Here is a 24,611-nt window from a genome sequence, read left to right as displayed (position 1 = left end):
CCACTCATAAACTTGAGTTTTCGATAAAACTGATTCCCCATAAGCCTTTTGTAGCATTCGCAACGATTCTGCACACGAAATTTCGTTCGAAACACAAAATTTGATGCAAACTCTTTGTTCAATATTTTTTTCCATTGTTTTTTTCGCAACGCCCTACTGAGGTGAACTGGTTTCAACAGCTGCCGTAAACGAACTGTCTGACAGATCGCGCTCATTTTTGGCATAGTAATTAAGGACAGTGCTGCCAAACTACATAAACTTAAAATATCGAAAAATATACAGCGCGCGAATTTTAAATGAGAATTTCCGAAAACTTTTCGGTCTTAATGTATATAATTATTCACCGGCCTGCCTAATAACATAAGGTATAAGCCTTCTCAATTTCTATCAATTTATCTAAACGACATCGTCCGCGTCTCTCCTGTAAACCTGCTCTACAATTGTGCTTGCAACAACACTTATTCTAGAGTTTATTCTTAGTCAGTAATCACTGCCTAGCATAACATCTTCTTTTCCTTTTCTCACTTGTTTCCAATTTTGACTTAGATATGTTTAAAGTTTGAATGCTAAGCAATCTTTATTCCCATTGATTACTGCAATGGGATTTCAGCTACTGATCTTTACGGTTTAATGACTGATTTTCATCCATTTTGCATAAAAAGTGGTTTTAGTAGTCCCACATAGTGGTGTCTCGATGCTTTTTATCTATCTGGAAAATAAATATATAATTATACAATTTAGTATGAAGTCAACGAGATCTTCTTCGATTATCAAAATTTTGTATTTTCTTTTTTTATAAATTAGTATATTTTATAATAATATAAAATATGCAACACAAGCTGTTTTCATTTGTTTTTGGTTTTTGTTGTATTACTAAGCAATGGAAGAAGATTTTGGGTTCTTGTTTTTGAAAATGAAATAAAACGCTATAAACAATAACTGTGTATTTTTTTTAATTTTGCAAAAATTTTGAATAAAATGAAACTCAAAAAATTTTGGTCTTCATCAAATAAACTGTGAGCTACTGTATATTTTTTATGATTTTTTAAATATTATTAAACATTATATTTAAAAAACTTAAACATATGCTACAAAGTTTTGAGAAGGATAATTTTATTATTTTTGAAACTCATATTCTACAAATAAATTACCCAAAATATTTTAGAGTAATATTGTCTTCAATCAAATAACTTGACTTATTTAATTTTATTTAAGCTTTTAAGTCTCTGTCAAATTTTGCAGTTACCAGATTAATTATTGCTTTATGCAAATTGCTTACAACAACAAAAAACCAGTTATATGCTTTTGCACACGATAAAAGTAGTTTTAAATTAGAGTTATTGTGAATAGAGTGTAGTGTGCAAAATAATTAATTAGCAACTATCTACTCCTAATTACTTTCAAACACATTGAACCAAACACAATTGCTTTTTTTAACACAAAATGTAATTTATGAATTACACAATAAAGGACTCATGAGACAAATATTATTTTAAATAGTATTATTAAGCCTGCAAGGTGGTGATGACTCAGAAGAATATGTTATTTTTAGATATATATATTTTTCCAATCAACTTCTCAATAATTTATTTAATGAATATTAATTAATTTCGCAAACAAGCATACATTTTTGCACACGTACTGCATCTGCTCGTTATACTCTTTGGTTGGCTATTAAAAGTGTTGGCAACTCTTCGTCGTCAATTCATTTCTCAACAGCAGATGATTGTGAATGGACTATTTTTATTTAGTTGTTGGTGTGCAGAGCGAGAGGTGTTATTTTATTTCTAATGCAATTCGGTAGTGTTGCGGATATTTATATTTAATAGTGCACAATTTTTTTTTTATTTTATATAAATCTAAATTTAATGTAAAAATTGTAAATATATTTTTTATTAACGGGGGCACGGGAGTTGAAGTGTGACGAAAGAGTTCGAAGTGCAATAAAATGAATTCGTCGGGCGCTAATTTAATTCCTTTCACTTCGTTTAATAGTGACGGAGGAAATCATAATAATAGTAGTAGTGATACTGCCCAACAAGTTTCAGATTTAGATGAATTTAACGAAATTGGCCAAATGAATACAATGGAATTACAGCATTTATTGATTGACGACGCACAAACGCCAGTGAAAACAACAAAACAAGTGCGCCTACCAATTGTGGGCATGACATGCCAGAGTTGTGTGAACAGCATACAGAGCAAAATCGCCAGCTGTGCGGGAGTTGTGGGCGTACGGGTTGTACTGGAAGAAAATGCAGGATACTTCGATTATGATGAAAATATAACAAATCCAGTGAATATAGCTTTTGAAATAGAAGAAATGGGTTTCGATTGCCCATATAAACCAGTTGATATTGTAAATATAGTTGATAAGAACAAAAGCACAACACCCACAAAAGCTACAACAAATATACGCGTCATTGGAATGACGTGCCAGTCCTGCGTGCGTAATATTGAAGGCAATATAGGCACCAAACCAGGCGTACACAGCATTAGGGTTAGTTTAGCAGATAAGAATGCCATTGTGGAGTATGACGCTACACAATTTACGCCAACACAAATCGCTGATATGATTGACGACATGGGATTCGAAGCCAGTGTAACAAATAATGCCAAAAGCACACATACAACTCCACGCACTTCGCCTGCAAAACAAATGCTTTCTTCACCTGAACATACTCCTTTAGCACAGAAGCAACAGGTATCTGTGCAAGCGTCACCAGCAAATGGTACCGTTGTGGTTCCAGTTGAACAGGAATTATCCAAATGTTTTCTGCATATACGTGGCATGACATGTGCCAGTTGCGTGGCTGCTATTGAGAAACATTGTCGCAAAATTTATGGATTAGACAGTATTTTAGTTGCTCTGCTCGCTGCCAAAGCAGAAGTCAAATATAATGCGAATGTATTGACGGCGGAGAACATTGCCAAATCTATTACGGAATTGGGTTTTCCAGCGGAGTTGATTGACGAACCTGATAATGGGGAAGCTGAGGTGGAAATTGAGATCTCTGGCATGACATGCTCATCGTGTGTGCATAAAATCGAAAGTCATGTGCTTAAGATGAAGGGAATCACAGCCGCGGCAGTCACACTGATAACGAAACGCGGTAAGTGGAATTTTCTGCTCTTTGTGTGAAATTTTATTTATTTTGCGATTATGAATGGTAATAATTTTTCATCCGCTTTACGTAATATTTAACAACGAAAAACAAACAAATAGAGTTATATTTTTTATTATATTTTAATAGAATGTATAATATTACACTTATTTATTTACAATTTACTTCTATATCGGCGGGTATAGGAAGGAAGAATAAGTGAAAGCATTATAAGCAAAAATATAAAAAAGTAGGTTATTGGAGTTTACTACATTTTCTAGAGAGAAAATGTAATTTCTTAGTTTGCAGTGGGTATTCCTCAACATTCCCATAATGTCTATCAAAATAGCGATAAATATTTGTATATTGCAGATAAAATATATTTATGAATTATTGATTAGTTATTCTATAGTTCACTAGATTATAGATAATTGATTAGAAAACACGAAATATTATTTCCCTTAAACAATATTTTGGCATCGTTAGAACTCCAAGTTAGATTAATATAAGACAAGTGCGGTTTTGGGTCAGTTAGTTAATGAATACTGTTTGGAAGATATAAGGCGGAGACCTATTGAGATAGAGAATGTAGTGGAGTATTGCATTGAATGTATTGAGATAGGAAGATATTAGGCGGAACCCTATTGAGATAGAGAATATAGCGGAATATTGTATTTAATGTATGGAGATAGGAAGATATAAGGCGGAGAGCTATTGTGATAGAGACTGTAGAAGTACAATTCCCAAAAGATAGTATACCAGGATAAGTGCATAAAGAAAATCATGAGACATTTATTCGACTCTCTAGACAAAGTGTTAACTCCTTAAGAAGCTAGGCACGGTTGATTTTATATATTTTATAGTTTTGTTACTGAAATCAATTGGTTCAGCAGAAATATATAAGAAAATGACAAAAATCCCCATAGTAGCACAATGGTCCACAGACTTAAGTGAGTTTCAAACTCATTTCAAACTCAAATACCTTTTTAACTGGAGCCTCTTCATCCATTCTCACGAAATCACCAAACCAGCGAAGCTGCAGAATTATATCAATGTCGTGATGAAGCTCATGCAACTTGTGGTTCATTCATATGCGATAGTCGTCGTCAACGCGTAGAGGACCAAAGATCTTACGAAAAACTTTTCTCTTAAAAACTCCCAGTACTGGTTCATCACGGCACAAATTAATCTTCATTAATTACTGAACCATTGAATTGTTGCTCTTGTCCAACTGTTTGTTGTTTTCAACCGATTTTTGGTTTTTTTTTCTTTGTGCTATTAGATATTCCTAAAATTTCTGGTGAGTTATGTTTTTAACACCACTTTGTACTTATAAACCTATATCTTTCCTTGTTTGCATACCTCTTCAAAATAGTTGATTACAGATCACATCAACAAAAATGTCGTATATGTGCTGATTTAATATTAATCGCGGAAACACGATTAACTTTTACCGTGTGAATAGGCTATTACTACAATAAAAGAAAATTAATACAAAGAAATCTATACTGACTTTCATTAGACTTGAACTTATATTAAACTTGCATGTAACAAAAAGTATTTTAATTCCAAACAACATAAATAAATTATTTTATCTATTATGTAAATTAATTTTGTGTGAAAATAATTTTAGTTTATGTTTGAAAGACACATACTAAACAGTAATATTACATATATTTAAGGCCGATTAGAGCTGATTCTAGTGTAAGACTTTAAAAAGATAACTTCAAGCTATAAGTTGAAGATAACTTCAAGATTTCAGAGTCGTGACTTAAGTCTCAAAATTGACTTAAATTTAAATTAAGTCAGCAAAGATGGTCATTTAAGCAGATTTATTGAGACTATATTGAGACTTAAGTTACGACTGTGAAATCGGCTTTAAGTTGTCTCATTAACGTCTTATACTAGAAACAGCTATTGCTTTATATTATTTAATTTACAATAGTAACCTAAAAGCTACAACAGTAGTTAATGGACCAAGACAAATATTTTTCATTGTTAATTTTATTGTTTTATTTAAGACCTATCCGGTATAAAATAATTATGAAAGTAATTTAATTTAACAACTAACAGTTTTGTGGTCTATTGCTAAGCATCAAATCGCATTCTTTTAGTTCGCATGACTTCTAGATAGTCCGAATAAAATATGAACGCGAATTTAATAGAGCAAATTCAAATAAAATGTACATTGAATTTATCTTGAAAGTTATTACGTGTACATTTGCATTCCAAAAATGAATTGGAGGTTTTGCTTTCACAAACCAGTAAATACAAAACAAAAACCAGAGACTGGTTTGGAAACGTATGTCATTGTTTTTATTTTTCCTCCACTTCAATTATATTTTTCGTACAAAAGTTTGCAGTTCATTCGTATTGTGTGTATTAATTGTTATAAATATTCAAAATATAATATGTTATATATAAATACTTAATATTTACAGTATAAGTATTACTTTGGATTGACACATTAGAAAGGACAATGGTACTCCATGATCCAAGACATCTATTACACTCTTTTATTGTTATTTGTATTTGTTTCAATATTTCCAAGTATTTCTTAATAAATAAAATAAGTTTTTTGAACAGTAGTGAATTACAGCAACAAAATTAAATTTTATATTATTTTATTTAATTGAATTTTTGGCTGACTATGCAACTGTTTAGAGTATTGTCAAATACCCATCATCAGTGGTCTTGGAAATAATTCTTGTATTTAATTATTCGTAAATAATTTTTTGAGACTGCAAGTAGCAGGAATCGAAGTCGTGCCCTGCCAAATTTGCAGCTCAGAGTCAGCACTCCTTAACCAACTGACTCAAAGTCGTACTTGACTTTGGGTCAGTTCGCACTTTTTCTGGAGTTTTGTTACTTTGATGTGAAAGTTTTATTAACAAATTCACTTGCTGTGTTTATATTAGAGCCAAATCATAAACCAGTTGTAGAATAATGAACTTATATTTTTATTTTTAATTGTTAAATTTAATAAATAATAAATTTAATAAATAAAATTAAAATATTAATCCAATTATTTTAATATATAATTTCAATATAATCATATTTCAAACTAAATATAAGAAATTCGAGTATTGTTATGCGTTGGGTATCTTTCTGAAATTCCCAATAGGCGGTAGATTTTGAAACATCCAATTCAAAAGTAAAAGAATGTCAAAGTAATTTTATTGAATTTTAATGGTATGTCTTATAAATAATGAATATTTTAAGAACATAATATGTAGAGTGTTAAGCATAACAAATATAACAACCAATATATAGTATTATTTGTTATAGTCTTAGTTACCCTAAAAAACAACAAAACCAATAATTCTTCAAATTGGGTTAAATAATTCACAAAACCAACGTAATATTATCAAATGCAGCTGTTGAAAACAATAGCAACTTCATTTATTATATTAATATTTTATAATATTTTTTAATTTAATATATAATACCCATTACTCTTAATTACTTGGTCACACCTGTAGGGCATAGATGATATTAAATTGTCAATCGAACTAGTTGGAATTTTATGCCATTCGTCTTTGAGGACCTCAAACAATTCGGTCTTATTAAGAAACTTTCGATTCCTAATACGACTTTTGAGAATATTAAAAAGGTTCTCAATTGGATTCAAATCAGGCGATTGGGCCGGCCAATCTAAAACTTTAATTCCATTGTTCAAAAACCATTCCTTTACCAGCTCTGAGTGGTGTTTTGAGTGGTTATCGTACTGATATATCCATCGAAGTGGCATTTCCCATACGGCATGTGGGAGCATATGGCTTTCTAAAATATCTTTGTACACATGTTCGTCCATTATTTGATGAATTTGATGAAAAGGACCAAGTCCAAATCCTGAGAAGCACGCCCAAATCATTATTGACCCATCCTCATCCTTCACCGTCACTTGACGGTTACTTGGATGCAAATGTTTTCCTTTTTCGTGGCGTACTGTGCACATTCCATCAGAATTAAAGATATTAAATTTCAATTCATTGCTAAAAAGAACAGTTTTCCATTTAACAACAGTCCAATGTGAGTGATTTCGCGCAAAATTTAATCTAAAAGAAATATATTAATATTAATTAGAGCAAAACACAATATCTACCTCTCTTGCAAATGCTTTTTAGTTAACATTGGTTCTTTAGCTAGTCTATTGCTTTTGAAACCTGCTTCGAGAGCACGCCTACGTACAGTACTAGAATCCACACCTAGTTTAAGCTCGTCTACGATCTTTTTCGACGACATGAATGGTTTTTTTTCTATAATTCTTATAATGTTTCGATCAATTCTAGGGGTAGTCTTACGACGGGCCCCACCCAGATGAACCGTTTCGACGGAATTTGTTAAGTTATATTTTTTTATAAGCCGCGAAACAATAGATTTATTAATTTTATATTTTTTTGCTATTTCATTTTGAGCACTGCCATTTAAATATTCTTGAATTATTGTAGCTTTAAACTGCAGAGTAAACTTGTCACGAGCCATGACAAAAATGTGTATCCACTGGCAGATACAATATTGAACTATTCATATACTTATACCAAACCAAAAAATATCCCACATTGGATTGCACTTTGGTCTCTCTTGCCTCAGTTGCTATTGTTTTGCACAGCTTGATTTCTCAATATTACGTTGTTTTTGTGATTTATTTAACCCGTTATGAACAGTTGTTGGTTTTGTTGTTTTTTTATGGTAGCTCATACATAATAAATAATAAATAAAACTATGTATATAGGTTTTTAAATGAAAAGTAAAAAATAGACAAAAAAAAAAGCTTATTTATTTGATGTACTCATTTTGGTTGCTTTTGTTATACACAACGCAGTAAATATTTACGTATATGTGTGTATATAAACCTCTCTAGAACGAAGTCGTTGGTGTGCCGGCAGAAAACTTCGTTATGGAGAGGTTAAACAAATTTTATTTTGTTCAGCTTTTTTTTTGCATTTTACCAGGAATTATGTATGTATTTATTTTAAAAATTTTTTTAATTCATATTTATGCATATAAACATACATAATATTAAAAACAATAATTATATATTGATTTGAAATATAATATAATTAGAAAAATTATTTTTATTAATTCTTAGTATTACGTTCCTAGATTAGGTTCTATACATAAGACAGAATATATAAAGCATGCAACAAATAGTGCCTCTACAAACAGAATAGTATTGAAATTTAACAATTAAAAATAAAATTAAAATTAAATAACTCAATTATTCTACAGTTGGTTTATGCTTTTTCGTTCTAATATAAAAACAGTAACAAAACTCCCGAAAAATGTGCGAACATAAAAGTGAAGTACAGCTTTAGGTCAGTTGGTTAAGGAGCGCTGACTTTGAGCTTCAAATTTGGCAGGGTACGACTACGATTCCTGATACTTGCAGTCTTAAAAAATTATTTACGAATGTTTGACAATACCCGAAACAGTTGTATAGTCAGCCAAAAATTCAATTAATTGAAATAATATAAAATGAATTTTTATGAATTTTTATAAAATGAATTTTATAGTTCACTATTGTGCGAAAAACCCCTTTATTAATTAAGATTTTCTTTATTATTATATAGAACTTAATATTTTTATTATATGCAAATTTGTTTACGTACCTAAAAAAAGTTTCGTTATAGAGAGGAAATCGATATAGAGAAGTTCAAAAATATGAAAATACAAAAAATCGCTGTGTCTTCAACAACACTTCGTTATAGAGAGGAATTCGTTATAGGGAGGTTCGCTATAGAGAGGTTTGACTATATACAAAAGACTCTTAGTAGATCTTTTGTTATTTCAAATGCATTTTCTATGCAACATTCGTTATTTAGAGAGAATATTTTGGATATATTTGTAATGTATAGTGTTTGAATGCTTGTTATATCGGGTATTTGTTAAACCAGAAGTATATAGTATAGTATACAAATTTCTAGTTTATAACGAATATATATTATTAATATAATGTGTCTATAAACGCCCCATTGAAAATAAGTCTGTTAGTACCAATTGAAGTTATATGTTTGGATATAACTTCCTTTTTGCTCAGAAGTGAGACCCATCTAAACCTTTGCTGTTATTTGCACAACACCTGGTCTAAAAAGTGCAATTCCACATTAAGTGAAAACATAAATGCTAACACTCTTCCTGCATAACTTTAAGTGTTTACCACAGCCACCACGAGATTCTTTGCCAAATATTATATGTTTCTATATGGTTCTAACCCTTGGGTTTTTAATTATACGGTAACATAATGGGTCTATAGGCGTAAGTTAATCCCTTGGGATCGCCGGTATAACCTAACCTAACTGTCACTAAGGCTTTAAACCATGGTGCTCTTAATACACGATTCAGTATATTTCACATATCTCCATTGAATTTCCAAAGAATGCTACCGGCACTCATTGAAGCTATGCGTTTGGATATAGTTTCCTTCTTGGAAGGGCGCGAGGACTATATAACACCGTTTGATAAATGCAAGTCCCCATCAAATGAAAGTAAATGAAAGCAGTTAATGGCGTACTTTCGGTTTTAACCACAGCCACCTCGATAATCTCATTAAAAAGACGAATTTCAATTGGTCAGGACTGCCGAAGCTGTATGCCCTGTAGGATTAGTGAAACACATTCACTACCATTTATACTACCATTTTCGCCTCTTAGACAGCCATGTCTACCCTAGGGAATATTCTAAAAAAACATTGCATGCCTGATCTCTATGAATGCAAAAAAAAAAAAATTGGAAAATAATTTATTTACTGATTGGCAAAACGCCTACTCCGCCGCTGATTTTATAATATTTATCAAAAAAAACTATTTAGGTACAATGTTTTTCATCAAAATAGTTAAATTCAAGGAAACTTTCATACTATATATATATTCCAGTCATAGTATCTATCCTCATTTTTATTGAATATACCAACGGTCTGAATTTTGTTCCCTAATTGTATAAAAAATAATGACAAAAAATTAATTATTCATAAAATAAGTACAGGTCATTAAATATCGATTACTTTAATAAAAAAAAACTACATACATTAACAACAGAAACGATTACATATGAGTATTTCAGGCATAATACTGTAGGAGATTAAAGACAAAAGCAAAGATTACACAGTACTAATACTAAATTCTGCTTGCATAAAATTGGAGTTTACAAACCTTACATATACGTTATAAAAAAAGTAAAGTAAAGTAGAAATCTCTGACTAGGTTAAGGTCTAGTCTCGTAGTCCTTTGTATATTTTAATTGACGTTTCAGGAAATTGTGATGTGTATAGTGCACTATCGCCGTCATACTCTAATTTCAGATATTATTTTCTTTTCAACTATTTATTTGCATACTGTCTTATAATGATTGAGAGTATTCTTAACGAATTCATATTTTTCAGTTGAATTTCCCGCTGTTATCTCTTTCATTTGTTAAACTTTTACAAACATATTTTATCTCCTCTTTACAATGAATCATAATGTAAGATCGTTGTAATACAACTGAAGTATTTTATTAGTACAATTTTATTTTCAATGTTTATTTAATTTTTTTACTTTTAAAAATTATATTTATTTAAACGCCGTTGGAAACTGTTTCTAATTAAGATTATTCAAATATTTTTATTTCAATATGTCCAAGTATATATAAAAAATAATATATTGTTTAATTCACGTTCTCAAACTTTCCAACTTTGAGATACAATAGTTTTCTACACTGCAGTTAATCCTTCAAATAAAGATAACGACACGAATTTGTCAGGAAATTGTAATTGTTTTTATAGCCCTAGCCCTGATACAGTTGTCTGTGTAAGTTGTTAGCATGAAGTACCTTAATGTGCATATTTTCGTATAATAGATGAGGAATGATCTCAGATATTAATGAATAATGTTAAATAATCAAAAAATTGTGTTTTTCTTTTTTTAGTCATATCCCAATAACTTTTAAATGTGCATTGTAATTAGTTTGATTTAGATAACAATCTAAGATAACTTAGCAGAAAGGCAGGTGTAAGATTTGTCTAAGTTCTATAATCTCGTGTAAATATGAACTTAGACAGATAAAAACGCTGATTACTTATTTACTTAGTTACTTGATCATAAAAGCCCATTATTGCGTTTCGACCTACCATTTGGATGTTAATTTATTTAATCACGTTAATTTCATGATAGAGCTCATACAGCTCGTGATTCATTAGGATTCAGTAGTCGTCGCTAATTCGTAGAAGAGCAAAGATTTTGCGGATAACTTTTTTTCAAACACTCCTAGTGCATGTTCACCATTCTGTGACAGTGTCCATACTTTTGCGTCATACAAAAGCATAGGCATTGGTAAGCGATCTATAAAGCATAGGTTTTGTTGGTCGAGAGACAGCTTAACATCCCAATCGTCTACTCAGTCCGTAGTGGCTTCTTTTGGCAATGAAAATTTTTGAGCCTGATCTTCTGTCTGACATCATTGTTATAGCTATGGCGGTATAAAGAAAAATTAAATCCTCAAACGACAGCTTCAAACGTATAGTCGACAGGAACCAGAACGGCAATTGAATAAAGCATATCTCTGATGTTACCTGCCATATACTTCGTTTTACCTCATTTAATGCTAAACAAATTTTTGCAGATTCTTTTTCTATAGAAACAAAGCCAGCATTAATTTTTTGCAGATTCCAATTTTCGCAGATTCTTTTTCTATAGAAACAAAGCCAGCATTAATAATATTGCTACGACTAATGATCTTAATATCCTCAGCATAAGCACGGAGCTAGAGACATTTATAAAATATTATACCTTTACGATAAAAACGTGCCATGCTCATTTTCAGTTTCATAACGAAATTAAAGAGATTACATGATAAGGGATCACCTTGTCTGAGGTCCGCATGATAAGGTTAAAGAGCCGTCGCTACAGGTATTAGACTAATTCCGTGGTAATTGTCGCAAATCGTAGAATCACTTATTTCCAGTGATGTTGTATATGTTAGAATCATCAATAAAATACTGTCGAACGAGAAAAGCATCCTAAAAAGAAAGAAAACTGAAGGTTTCAAAAAATTTGACCTTAGAAAAAGGTGGATGAAACTATAAGCAAATAAAAACTTGATTAATGTATGCATATTGGAACAACCTTTTATTCACCCAGAGTACCAATGCTAAGGATATTATTAATTATTATTAAATTTTATTAAAATCTATTGTTGGCTTTATGTTTATTATCATCAAGGGTTACTATGGAAAAATATTTTCATTTTTGTCACGAATGATATCTATCTATCTATATTCCTAATTGCGCGATAAATATAGAAAGTTGTTACATTAGCTCATGTTTATTTTAGTGTAATCTAGTCTCCTTAATTCTACTAGTATCAGTCAATAAATAAATTTGATTTGAAAGAAGTTATAGTTGTATATTTAGATATACCTATAATTTTAATGCCGGAAAACTATAAATCTTGTCTCTAATAAGATTAAGTGAAATTCCCTCAGAGTCAGCAAGTATTCCGATGTTTATATGATAATTATCCTTTTGAATTCCCTCAATTTTTTGGTAAATGCTTGCTGTTTTTGGTGGTCCGTAATTGGTATTCTTCAACTATGTTGGTATGAACACGTTTTAAGTAGTCACCCATATTCTTATAATCTTTCTCAACTTAACATTTACGACAATGTTAGTCACTATTTTTACTGTTCTATTAATGTTATAGGGGACCTCTATAAGATTTATCTAATCCGGATCTAATTTGCAGTCGCATATTATTAAAATACAATAATCCAATCACAACGCGATACTGGTTTCTTTCTATATTTGAAAACAGTTAAGGTCGGTCCATGAAAAAAATTTTTAAAAATAATATTGTCGATAAGAGCAGAATTTTTTTTTTTTCATAGATGTTATATTAATATTGAATTTGAAATCCAAAAACACATTTTTTCGGAGAAGGATATATTTATTGTTCAACTGCAAAATGTGTCGTACATCCCAAAATTCCTACGATACTTATTAGTCCCTTCAATTTTTTATGTATAAATGAAAATAATGCTGACATATAAAATACTGAGTCATGTAAAAACTCTTCAGTACTTAATTTTAAACTTAATTTAAATATTTTGTTATTTTTATAAGCATTGATACCATATACCACAATATATAGTAGCGTGTTATTAGTACATTGCTCTATAAGCTATATTTAAATTATCTGTGCGAATTATTTATACTATAGGCTATTTATATATTTTACTTAAAATTGTTTCAAATTGAGCAAAAATTACATTTTTATATTATTATTTTATATAATATTAATGTGGAAAGGCAAATTAGGCTATTAAAGTTTTATATCATGCCAATTCTCTAACCTCATACTTTGAATGACAAGATAGTCCAGTTAATAAAAATTATCTATATTTGATATAAAAATTCAAATAAATATAATTGGTGTTTGAGTTTTATAAGTGATAAAAACTTTTTAATAAAAGATTCAAAAATAGTTAAATTAAACCATACATGAGAAGACTCTCTTAATAGCAAAGAGTAATGAATGATACTGGTTTTGTTTACTTTGCATTAGAGATTATTGCGTTTAAAACCTATAATTGAATTCACATGTAAAATAATTAACTAATATCTCCCTTTTTATAAATAAAATCCAATATACATGGAATATTAAATAACTTAACTTATAATAATTATCACTTAATCACAAAACTTAGACAAAATTCGTTTTCATTCTATCGTTTCTGGTACATTTGTGTTTTGTTTTCATTTATTTCGTTTATTGACCCCATAAAGCGGGGTGCAGACTATCATACTGGTATGTCATACGAGAGAGAAAAACGTCGTATGACACACAGGTATGATAGTCTGCCACCTTTACCAACGTGTTGGCGTGCTCACCAAAATTTTGGTGAACAGCTCTCGCATACGCGTTGTGTATGATAGTCTGTCACCCCTAACGATTCATACGTCATACAAGAGCATTTTTGCCTTGCAAATTTATTGTAAGCAGGTGGAATATGTAGAATTATAATATAAATTTAATATGTTTTATATTATTTTATTATTAATGTATTTATTATTATTATTAAAATTACACTTATAAATTTGTGTTAAATATTTAATTGTATCTTAGTTAAAAAAAATATAAATTTTTACATAAAATTCTTATAAAAAATTAAAATACAATTAAATATTTTATGTAATATATTAAATATTTTGTTTAATTTATTAAATATTTTATTTTCTTTTATTTTAATTTATAAACGATGATTATAAGTAAAATTTTTTTTAAAAAAACATCTATATATAAACATCGTTAAATTTATGATCTAAGCCCAGTAATAAAAAAACATATTGAAAATTGGTCGTAATAACAATTAATTAATAACCTAAATTTAAGATATAATACTTTGTATTCTAAATATGCTTTTCTTTGTTAAAACTTGTTATTAAAATAAAAGAATTTTAAATGTTAATAACCTTTAACTAACAAAAATATGGAAATGATCAAATTTCTTGAAAAACAATGAAGATATATACATTCTTATGTATATATATATATACATTATTTGTATGATCTATTTATGAAAAATTTTTTAAGAAACTTTACAGGTAGTGAATGAAATTAACTACGGTCCTTTACTGATCTTTTCATTTTAACTACTGTGCTTAATGACCAATAAACATAAAAAAAATATGAATATGGATGTAGATAAAGCATTTTTAGATGCTTTCATTGAATGTTAATAAAAGTAATCGCTGTTTGTGGGATGTCCAAAGCTGTGAATATAAAGATCGCAAAAAAAACGCGGCATATATAAAATATACGAAATTATAATCAATTATAATATTATAAGCAAAGCACAACCTATACGTTAACTATCAATTTTTTCAATTTTAAAATTTTATTTTAAATACACAAATTTTCACAGCACTACCCGCAAAAGCACTCTTCAAAAATTTTGCCTAATCTTGTGTGTCATACCTGTTCAAATTCGGTCGCTAGAAGAAATTTGAGCAAGAGAGAGCGCAACTAGTATGACACACCAGTATGATAGTCTGCACCCCACTTAAAACTAATCCAACTGCGGAAACACATACAGATTAAGAAAAGAACACAAACCTTATATTGCTGAATATATAGAATGTACGATGAGATATACTAATGGAATTTAATAAGAAATTTTATCAAGTTGTATGTGAAATATAGTAAAAAATATGCACATCTTCAAGAATTCAGTATAATTTGCATTATTTCTACTTTCTCACAGTTTTTAATGCATAAGTAATCCCACGACGTAATACCTTTTCAATTAATTATTGCTTATTTGCTTTTTTTCTATTTTTTTTATACATTTTTTTCTTGATATTTATTTATTTCTTTTTTCAATGTATATTTATTGTTTTTTAATTTATGTATAAATAACAGAACGATTGTGTTATATATTTTTTTAATTATTTTGCAAACAGTCGCAGATGTTATAAATATGTCGGTATATTACGATATTAAACAAACCTAATTTTAAAATACTTTTATAAAGCAATTCTTCATGTGATAATTTTATATGTAAATAATGCAGAAAATCTTATTTGTCATAAGTCATAATTGATTATATTATGCGGCACTTATTTCTCTTTTTTGATTTTTTAACGGTTTTTGAGGATGTCCAGCTCAATTCTCCAACCAGGTTTTTTCCTAGATATCCGGCGATAACTAATTAAAGTTCAAAAATTGAGATTTTAAAAGTTTAGTAACAATTTTTTTTTATTTGAATGGATATACTATAATATAATCTATAAAATAAAGATTATATTAAGCATTTCGTGTCTTTAAAAATAAGTATCGAATAACTAGATAGAAATCTTTGCCATAGACACACTATCTTAACTCCTCCTCATTAGTGTCAAAAAGAGGTACTTTTTAAAAATTTCTTAAAACGTTTTTTTTATTGGGGTTTACTCAACAAAGCATCATAGGGGATTTTAGTTACAAGAAATTTATTTGATAATTTTATTCAACGCATGATAATACAAAAATGTTGCTCATATTTCAGTTATATTCAGTATAATATAAATATATTCTTTATTATTTTTTCTCGATTACATGAAGACATTACAAACATTTAAAACATATTTTTTTTAATCATTTCACGTGAGTTCATTGGTTATTATAACTTCTAACGTAATTTGATATCTTAGTACTTATGACCTATTAGTTTTCTTGTTCACTGCGGTGGTTCAATTGGTTTTGGGTTACAATATTCTTTACACCGTATCTTCAAAGAGTTTTGCGGCTTAGATCGTTTGTAAAATTGTTCACTAAGGATATAGTTGTTCGCTGCGAATATAATTATTCACTGTAGATGTAATTCTTAAAATAATGCTAGATAAAAAATTCCTCAATGTAAATATTATTCTGCACTATGAATATAATTCTTTACTGTGGATATGATTCTTCATTTTGGATGTAGTTATTAATTGTGAATATACTATTTTACTGTCTATATAGTTATCCACTGTGAATATAATTCTATCTTATAGATATAATTCTACACTGTAGATATAACTGTTTACTGTTGATGTGATTCTCGACTGTGCATATATATAATTCTTTACTGTATATATAATCCTTCACTATAGATTTAATTCCTTAATGTGAATATAATTCTTTACTTTGAATGTAATTCTTCGCTCTAGATATAATTCTTCACTTTGGATATAATTCTTCACTGTGTATGTAATTCTTTGCTTTAGATATAATTCTTCACTTTGGATATAATTCTTCACTCTAGATATAGTTCTTCAATTGGTCCATAATTCTTCACTGTGGATGTAAATCTTCGTTCTTAATATGATTCTTCACCGTCGATATAATTCATCATAGTTATAGATAATAAGATATAGTTCTTGACTGTTATTGCAATTTTTTATCGTGGGTATAACTGTATATAAAAAACAAAAACAAAGAACAAACACAGTACAATCAGTCAGTTCTCAGTGCATTCCACCTAGTAATTTACCGCAAAAGTCACATTTTCCCATTTATTTTTTTGAAATTAATTATGTCTATTATCGATTTGGTTTTTCCTTCCAAAGACTGGCAGCATATACATTTGCAAAGATGTATTATTTTTTTCTACACTCAGAGTTTATTCGATAATTATATTTTATTTATTATATGATATGTTATATGTGGATATACATATGCTAGATTCTGTCAGGAACATATGATATTAACGTGGAATCCCCATTGTTGTCTATCTGAAACAAGGTGACGAAATTCGTTGAAAGATCTTTTAGTCTTGTTGTTCACCTCAATGTCATTTTTGGTATTTCTATTGCCCTGTTTCCATGAGACTTCTTTATAAATAAATAGTAAGTCACCTGTACTTACTATTTATTACAATATTTCTATTTTCTTGTTTCTTATTTTGAATAGATCGATACCTTTGTGTGCTCTCTTTTATTAGAGACGCAAAATCCTCGTAGAAAAGAAACTGTCTTAGCTTGAACTTAAGAGCCTAAAACCTATGAAGACAATGACAGCAACTAAATTGGTAACGAAGAAGATATATTGTCTTCATATTGGGAATATTATCACCGAGTTATGTTTTAGTATTTTTGAGTAGAATTGAAATAGGAAATGAATTCAGAAACTGGAAAGCACTACCTAGTTGTAGAGGCATAATTAATATTAAGATATTTTTGATAGTGATTACTTTCATGTGACACTGTACAACAGGCCATCATGGGCACAACCAATGAGAGCATAAACTTGTCATAACTATATGACCGTCTATGTACCATATCCAGTTACATTGTATTGAAGATTAATATGTCAAAATCGTTCCGTAAACAATCGAAAAACAATGTTTTTCGGAATTAATATTCAATTGAGATGTTTTTTCGCTATCTTATAATATGTTTACTAAATATGCTGATTACTTTTGTTTTCTGATTTGTCTTATCGCTTATACAAATATTGCTTTCATTCTTATCAAATAAAATTTTTAATTTTTTCATTCAAATATTTACAGGTAAATTTCGTTACAATACTGAATTAACTGGTCCGCGAAGCATATGCGAAGCCATCGAACAATTGGGTTTCCATGCCCAACTTTTAACTGGTCGGGATAAGATCGCACATAGCTATTTAGAACATAAGGAAGAAATACAGAAATGGCGAAATGCTTTTCTAATATCATTACTATTTGGTGGCCCTTGCATGATAGCAATGATATACTTTATGGTGGAAATGGGTAATAGAGGTCATGCCGCTATGTGTTGTCTTGTACCTGGTCTATCATTAGAAAACCTAGTAATGTTTCTCCTATCCACACCTGTACAATTTTTCGGCGGTTGGCATTTCTATGTGCAATCTTATCGTGCGATTAAGCATGGCACAACTAACATGGATGTACTAATCTCCATGGTAACAACAATATCCTATTTATATTCCGTCATCGTAGTTATATTTGCAGTATTGATGGAACAAAATTCATCACCATTAACATTTTTTGATACACCACCGATGTTGTTGATTTTTATCTCATTGGGTCGTTGGCTGGAACATATAGCTAAAGGAAAAACATCAGAGGCTTTATCGAAACTACTTTCCTTAAAAGCAGCTGAAGCGGTGCTTGTACAAATTTCTCCCGACTTCGAAATAACATCAGAAAAAGTGATATCAGTCGATTATGTGCAACGCGGTGATGTGCTTAAAGTTATTCCCGGTGCAAAAGTACCCGTAGATGGCAAAGTACTTTTTGGTCATTCAACCTGTGATGAATCGCTTATCACCGGTGAATCAATGCCAGTGGCGAAAAGAAAAAGTGCTGTTGTAATAGGTGGTTCCATCAATCAAAACGGAGTGTTACTTATATCTGCGACACATACTGGTGACAACACAACGTTAGCACAAATTGTACGACTGGTTGAGGAAGCACAAACGTCTAAAGCTCCAATACAGCAATTAGCCGATCGTATTGCTGGTTATTTTGTACCCTTCGTGGTGATTACATCAACTGTTACGTTGATTGGCTGGCTTATAGCTGGCTTCATCGATTTCAACGTAGTGCCTGTGGATATGGAACACAAAATGCATATGGACACAAATACCATTATCATAAGCTATGCTTTCAAGTGTGCTTTGAGTGTTTTGGCTATTGCTTGTCCATGTGCGCTTGGTCTAGCAACGCCTACGGCTGTAATGGTTGCTACTGGAACTGGTGCTATAAATGGTGTATTAGTGAAAGGCGCTACGGCTTTAGAAAATGCGCATAAGGTAAGTTATTGTTATAAATTCGTAGTATTTTATTTAGTTTTATGTAAATATAATTTTAAAAAATTGTACAATACTTACTATATTTGCTATTAATTTCTGTCTATTGCACAAAGCTTAATGCAAAGCCTATGTTTAATATTTCGATTGTTACTGTGTATATCGATTTTGAAAATTAAAAATTCATTATTGGATTAACAATAATTGTGCACATGTTTTGATAAGAATTTTTTATTACAAAAGTTTTATCAAAAACTTTTGTTTTAGCTTAAAATTCTTATCATAATCTATGCAACATTGCCGTAAAACATTAAAACATTAACATTTTTTATTGCAATAAGTTTCTTAAATTTTAGTATTAAAAAAATCAGCTTTTTCATTTTATATGGAATATACAATAGTGACATAATTTTAAAAGAATTAATTACAAAAACAGTTGCCCCATTCTTTAACGATTAATGGCACACATGTGTTAATTTCACTAGCTTCACATATGGCTTCACATTCTTTGAAGTCAATTATGTTTTTTATATATTAATATAACATTCATACAAACTCCTTTTTTGGATATAAATTAAAAAGTATATATGTATATATAACTACAGTCAAGCTGTCAGACCTCGAACTTCTATAATTCGAACTAAATAGAGTGCAACAGGGTTTAGCGAGAAAATTATATAAAATTATAAAAAAATCTTTAACTCGAAGTCTCCTTAAGACGAACCTTTCTTTGCAGAATGCTACTTCGAGTTATGGAAGTTTGACTATATATATATATATATATATGTAAATTTAGACTTATTCCCACTATATACTATATACATATATGTCATATAGATCGGGGTTTCTCGACATCTAAATACCGCATTCTTGCCAATACTAGTCCTTTTTCTTCTTCTATGATACTCAATATGTAGTGTCTGTGACCATTTGGATGATTCACTGTACTAAGAGCTCCGCTGAATTCTTATATATTATTCAGATGATTTTATAAAAGTATACTTTGAAGCCCAATATATCTTTCTGATACGTAGTGCATGTGATTTAAGAGACTGCAATTCTGAATTAATGAGCACTTCCACAGAATCGAACAGTTTCATCGCTTTGTCTGTGATATACTTTTGCATACTCTCGATTCTGTATGCCTTCATTTCTGATATCGCTAATATCGTGGCTTAAAAGAGCTGAAAACCCGAAATTTATTCAAGTGTGACAAATTTGTTGTCAAACTATTTACCTATATTAAGTTATCCACAAAAGTACTACCCTAAACCTTTTAGAGTAGTAATTATTCATTAACATTTTTATACAGTAAAATCTCTTCTTATCGGATATTCATCATTAGATAAGTTTTGTCCGTTCAATGGGAGTATCGGCTATTTCAAATTATGATTACAAAAATTTCATTTTAAAAATATTGCTCACCCAAAGGAGATGGTTCGGCCAAAAAAGGGTCGGTTGTTCTTTATATAGATTAATAAAATGTTCTGGTTCTCACCAGAAAGATTTATTTATATATAACATAATAGTGATAAAGGTTCATTTTTAAAAAAATTATACTTTAAAGAGTGATATCCGCTACGAGAGCTTTCACTGTATTTGTAAATCATAATTTCTTCGCTATAATAATTTCTTCATATAAAAATAAAATATATAAGATATCAATTTTTTTATATAATATTTTAATTTTTATATATATATTTAATATATATATATATTATATTTCATAATTTAATTTATATATATATTATTTCATTGAAAAGACCATCTCTGGAACATCAATTTTTGGCCACTTTTTGAAATAATTCTGCACTTATCATAGCACGAATAATATTGATTCAATATATTTGAGTGTTTGTGATTTAATGAATGTTTAAACCAATGTTTAAAAAGTCTAATGGAGTTATATCACATTACCTTGGTAACCTTGGTCATATCGGCTTTAAGACAAACAAGGTTATTGAACCCTTTTTTAGTAAATTGTTTGTGTCACGAAATGTATGGCATGGTGTATTATATTGGTGAAAACATATATCGTCGAAATAATATTAGTCATGCAAAAAAAAATAAATGAATATGTTCTTATAGCGACGGTAATTGCAATGGCATTTTCATTTTCAAAAAAAAAAGAGAGTCAAATATGGCCCTTTAAAACAACTATAGATAATAACCTACACTAATAATAATTTGGGGACTTGAAAGATAATTCCAATGCGATAATTTAACTAATTTTCAAATACATTGAAAATTTGAGTAATGAAAAATGGTTTTAGGATGACTTTTCATAAAATAATGGCTCTTTTTCAAGTTGTGTGTTTTAAAATACTGTTTATTACCATATTTCGTGGATAGATACATGTAGTGAAAGGAGGATCAAATTAAAAAAAAAAAACTATTTTGAATCCACATTCTCGTAATTGTAAGTAGAAATTGGGCGTATTAGAACCAGTCGGAGGATTTAAAAAATTGGAGTATCTGGCCAATACCACTGTTGAAAATATCGCTGTTTGAATTAGAGATTTGAGTGGTCAAAAACTTAAACTTGGTTTTGAATTTTGGTTTCTGGACATAGACGCTACAGATTCCATAAACAAAACAAAAATTTTTTTAGGACAAAAGTTACTTAAAGTTGTCCAGAATTAACCCTTTTGATCGACATCTAACACATCTGAATGTATTCATATAAAATATATATATTATATATATTATACGTGTGTTTCGGGTGTTGATTTGTGTATACACATTTGGGTTTGATATTATGTTTAAAATAATAATATGTGATAATATGTATTCTATAAGGAAATATTTAATAAGAACTTTGATATATACATATCTCTTCGACTTGAACAGTCTGTGTTCTAGTATACTTTAACCATGTTTATGACCTAGTAACTATTGTCTAAATAAAGATAGTAAGCAGAGCAGTTGGCAGCGCATATAAAGAGTATATTATATAGACTATATAACTAATTAATTATAATATTAGAATTACTCATAATAGACGTGATGAAATTCATAGCTGGGGAATACTGGAAGTTTAATATGAAACAGATTTTTAACAAGAAGTTATATTTATATATAAAAAAATCTATTTTATTAGAAAAACTTTTTAAATGTCACGTAGACATGAGTTTTTTGTATCAGTTGATGCTAATGTAATAAAATCAACATCTGCCTGGTAGAAATTTTTGTTAGACTTTGTTCTCTAAACATAACTTCTACAACTAAATAATCAATCAAGTGATCATATTTATTCATCTCTACTCAAACTGTATAATATATGTATATCTGTATATGTACATGCATATAGTTTATTTCTGCCTATTGATTTATGATCATAAATATTTATTATACATTCTTTATAAATATTTTCATTCATTCTTTCAGGTGAAAACGGTTGTGTTTGACAAGACCGGTACCATCACGCACGGTGCACCCATGACATCGAAAGTAGTGATATTTGTTAAGCCAATCGTATGCAGTTTAGCACGTTTGCTGACCATTGTAGGTGCAGCGGAGCTGAATAGTGAGCATCCCATCGCATCGGCTATTGTACGTTTCTCGAAAGATGTACTTAATATGGAGACATTTGGAAAAACTCAAAATTTTCAAGCTGTGCCTGGATGTGGAATCAAAGTAACAGTGTGCCAATATGAACAATCTTTACGACAGGCATGTAATGCTGAAAAAATCATAAACTATGAAAATAATTACCGCTCGAATCCTAACATGGTACAAATGGAAAATGGTGTTATTGTTGAGGAAATTATACCACAAAAAAGTACACAGAAAACAATGGAAATACAACAACAACAACTTTTGAAACTGGAAGAAAACTTATTAAACTCTACTAAAAGTGTAGATACAGTGAGCACTGCCATATTAGGAACGGAAATCAATGTGCTAATTGGAAATCGAGAATGGATGCAAAGGAACGGTATTTTAGTGCCAACAGAAATTAGTGATAGTATGACAACGGAAGAGTCCAAAGGACACACTGCGGTATTATGTGCACTGAATGGTCAATTGGTATGTATGTTTGCTGTGTCAGACATGGTTAAACCGGAAGCACATTTAGCAGTTTATACACTAAAAAAAATGGGAATAAATGTGATATTATTGACTGGTGATAATAAGAATACAGCAGCAAGTATAGCACGCGAAGTAAGTAGAAAAAAAAATAAATTTAAATAAATTAAAAATGTAACTTTTGTTTTGCACTTACCAGGTTGGTATAAATCGTGTTTTTGCGGAAGTCTTGCCGTCCCATAAGGTCGCAAAAATTCAGCGCATACAAGAAGATGGTGTACGGGTTGCTATGGTAGGTGATGGAGTTAATGATAGTCCCGCATTAGCGCAAGCTGATGTGGGCATTGCAATAGCAGCAGGTACAGATGTAGCTGCAGAGGCAGCTGATGTTGTACTAATGCGTAATGATTTGATTGATGTGGTGGCATGTCTCGATCTTTCACGACGTACTGTGCGACGTATAAGATATAACTTTCTCTTTGCGAGTATGTATAATTTATTGGGCATACCATTGGCATCTGGTATATTTGCACCATTTGGATTTACACTACAACCATGGATGGCTTCAGTCGCAATGGCAGCCAGTTCAGTATCTGTGGTTTGCTCATCGCTTCTGCTCAAATTTTATCGCAAACCTACAGCAACATCACTACGGACTGTTGAGTATATGAACTATTTAGCTATGGAACGAGAACGCGAACCAGATAATTTGTCATTACATCGCGGCTTAGAAGATATACCACGTCATAATTTCAAACGCTCAACTAGTTCGGTATTGTCGCGTATATTCTTTCCTTCTGCCAACAACAAAGGGGATAGCAATGAAGATACTCTGTTAGATGCTGAAAATCGTGAATTTATGTCAACGAAAATCATTAAACAAAAACATTTTAAAGACACCACAGAAATGCAAACACTATAGTGATTTATTTTTGCTAACATTTTTGTTAGATGCTGAATAAACGAATGTATGTATGTACGTAAATGTTTTCATTTGTTATAGTCAAAGTCAAAATTCAAAGTAATTAAAAATTGTTGATTGATATGTTGCAATATGCTTTATAAAGCTTAAATCTTAAAAAAGAAAATGTAAATGTATGTTTTATCATAGCTATATCGTATCCATTAAGATTTATATACAAATAACATATATATATTGTCGAACTACATACTTATATTTACACTTATAATTATGTATATAAAAAAGGACAAATGTATTTTTTTTGTTAA

At 30.0% G+C, this 24,611-nt stretch overlaps 1 protein-coding gene across 1 annotated transcript; it reads left to right on the top strand.

Moving 5' to 3' along the window:
• Positions 1–1,826: 1,826 nt before the first annotated feature.
• LOC119669745 (copper-transporting ATPase 1) lies at positions 1,827–24,515 on the top strand. Its single transcript, XM_038079757.1, has 4 exons — positions 1,827–3,113; positions 18,109–19,355; positions 22,740–23,516; positions 23,581–24,515. Exons 1-4 carry the CDS (start codon positions 1,949–1,951, stop codon positions 24,301–24,303), a joined length of 3,912 nt encoding a protein of 1,303 aa, XP_037935685.1. The 5' UTR covers positions 1,827–1,948; the 3' UTR covers positions 24,304–24,515.
• Positions 24,516–24,611: the final 96 nt, after the last annotated feature.

This window comes from Teleopsis dalmanni, chromosome 1 (assembly GCF_002237135.1).
Source record: "Teleopsis dalmanni isolate 2A chromosome 1, ASM223713v2, whole genome shotgun sequence".
In the NCBI taxonomy this organism is placed as follows: Eukaryota; Metazoa; Arthropoda; class Insecta; order Diptera; family Diopsidae; genus Teleopsis; species Teleopsis dalmanni.
This window is presented reverse-complemented; position numbering and strand designations above follow the sequence as displayed.

Excerpts from the sequence above, each read along its gene's own strand:
- LOC119669745 (XM_038079757.1), top strand. The coding sequence starts at position 1,949 with ATGAATTCGTCGGGCGCTAATTTAATTCCTTTCACTTCGTTTAATAGT. Across the intron at positions 3,114-18,108 it reads CACACTGATAACGAAACGCG|GTAAATTTCGTTACAATACT; the intron begins GTAAGTGGAATT and ends AAATATTTACAG. Across the intron at positions 19,356-22,739 it reads CTTTAGAAAATGCGCATAAG|GTGAAAACGGTTGTGTTTGA; the intron begins GTAAGTTATTGT and ends TCATTCTTTCAG.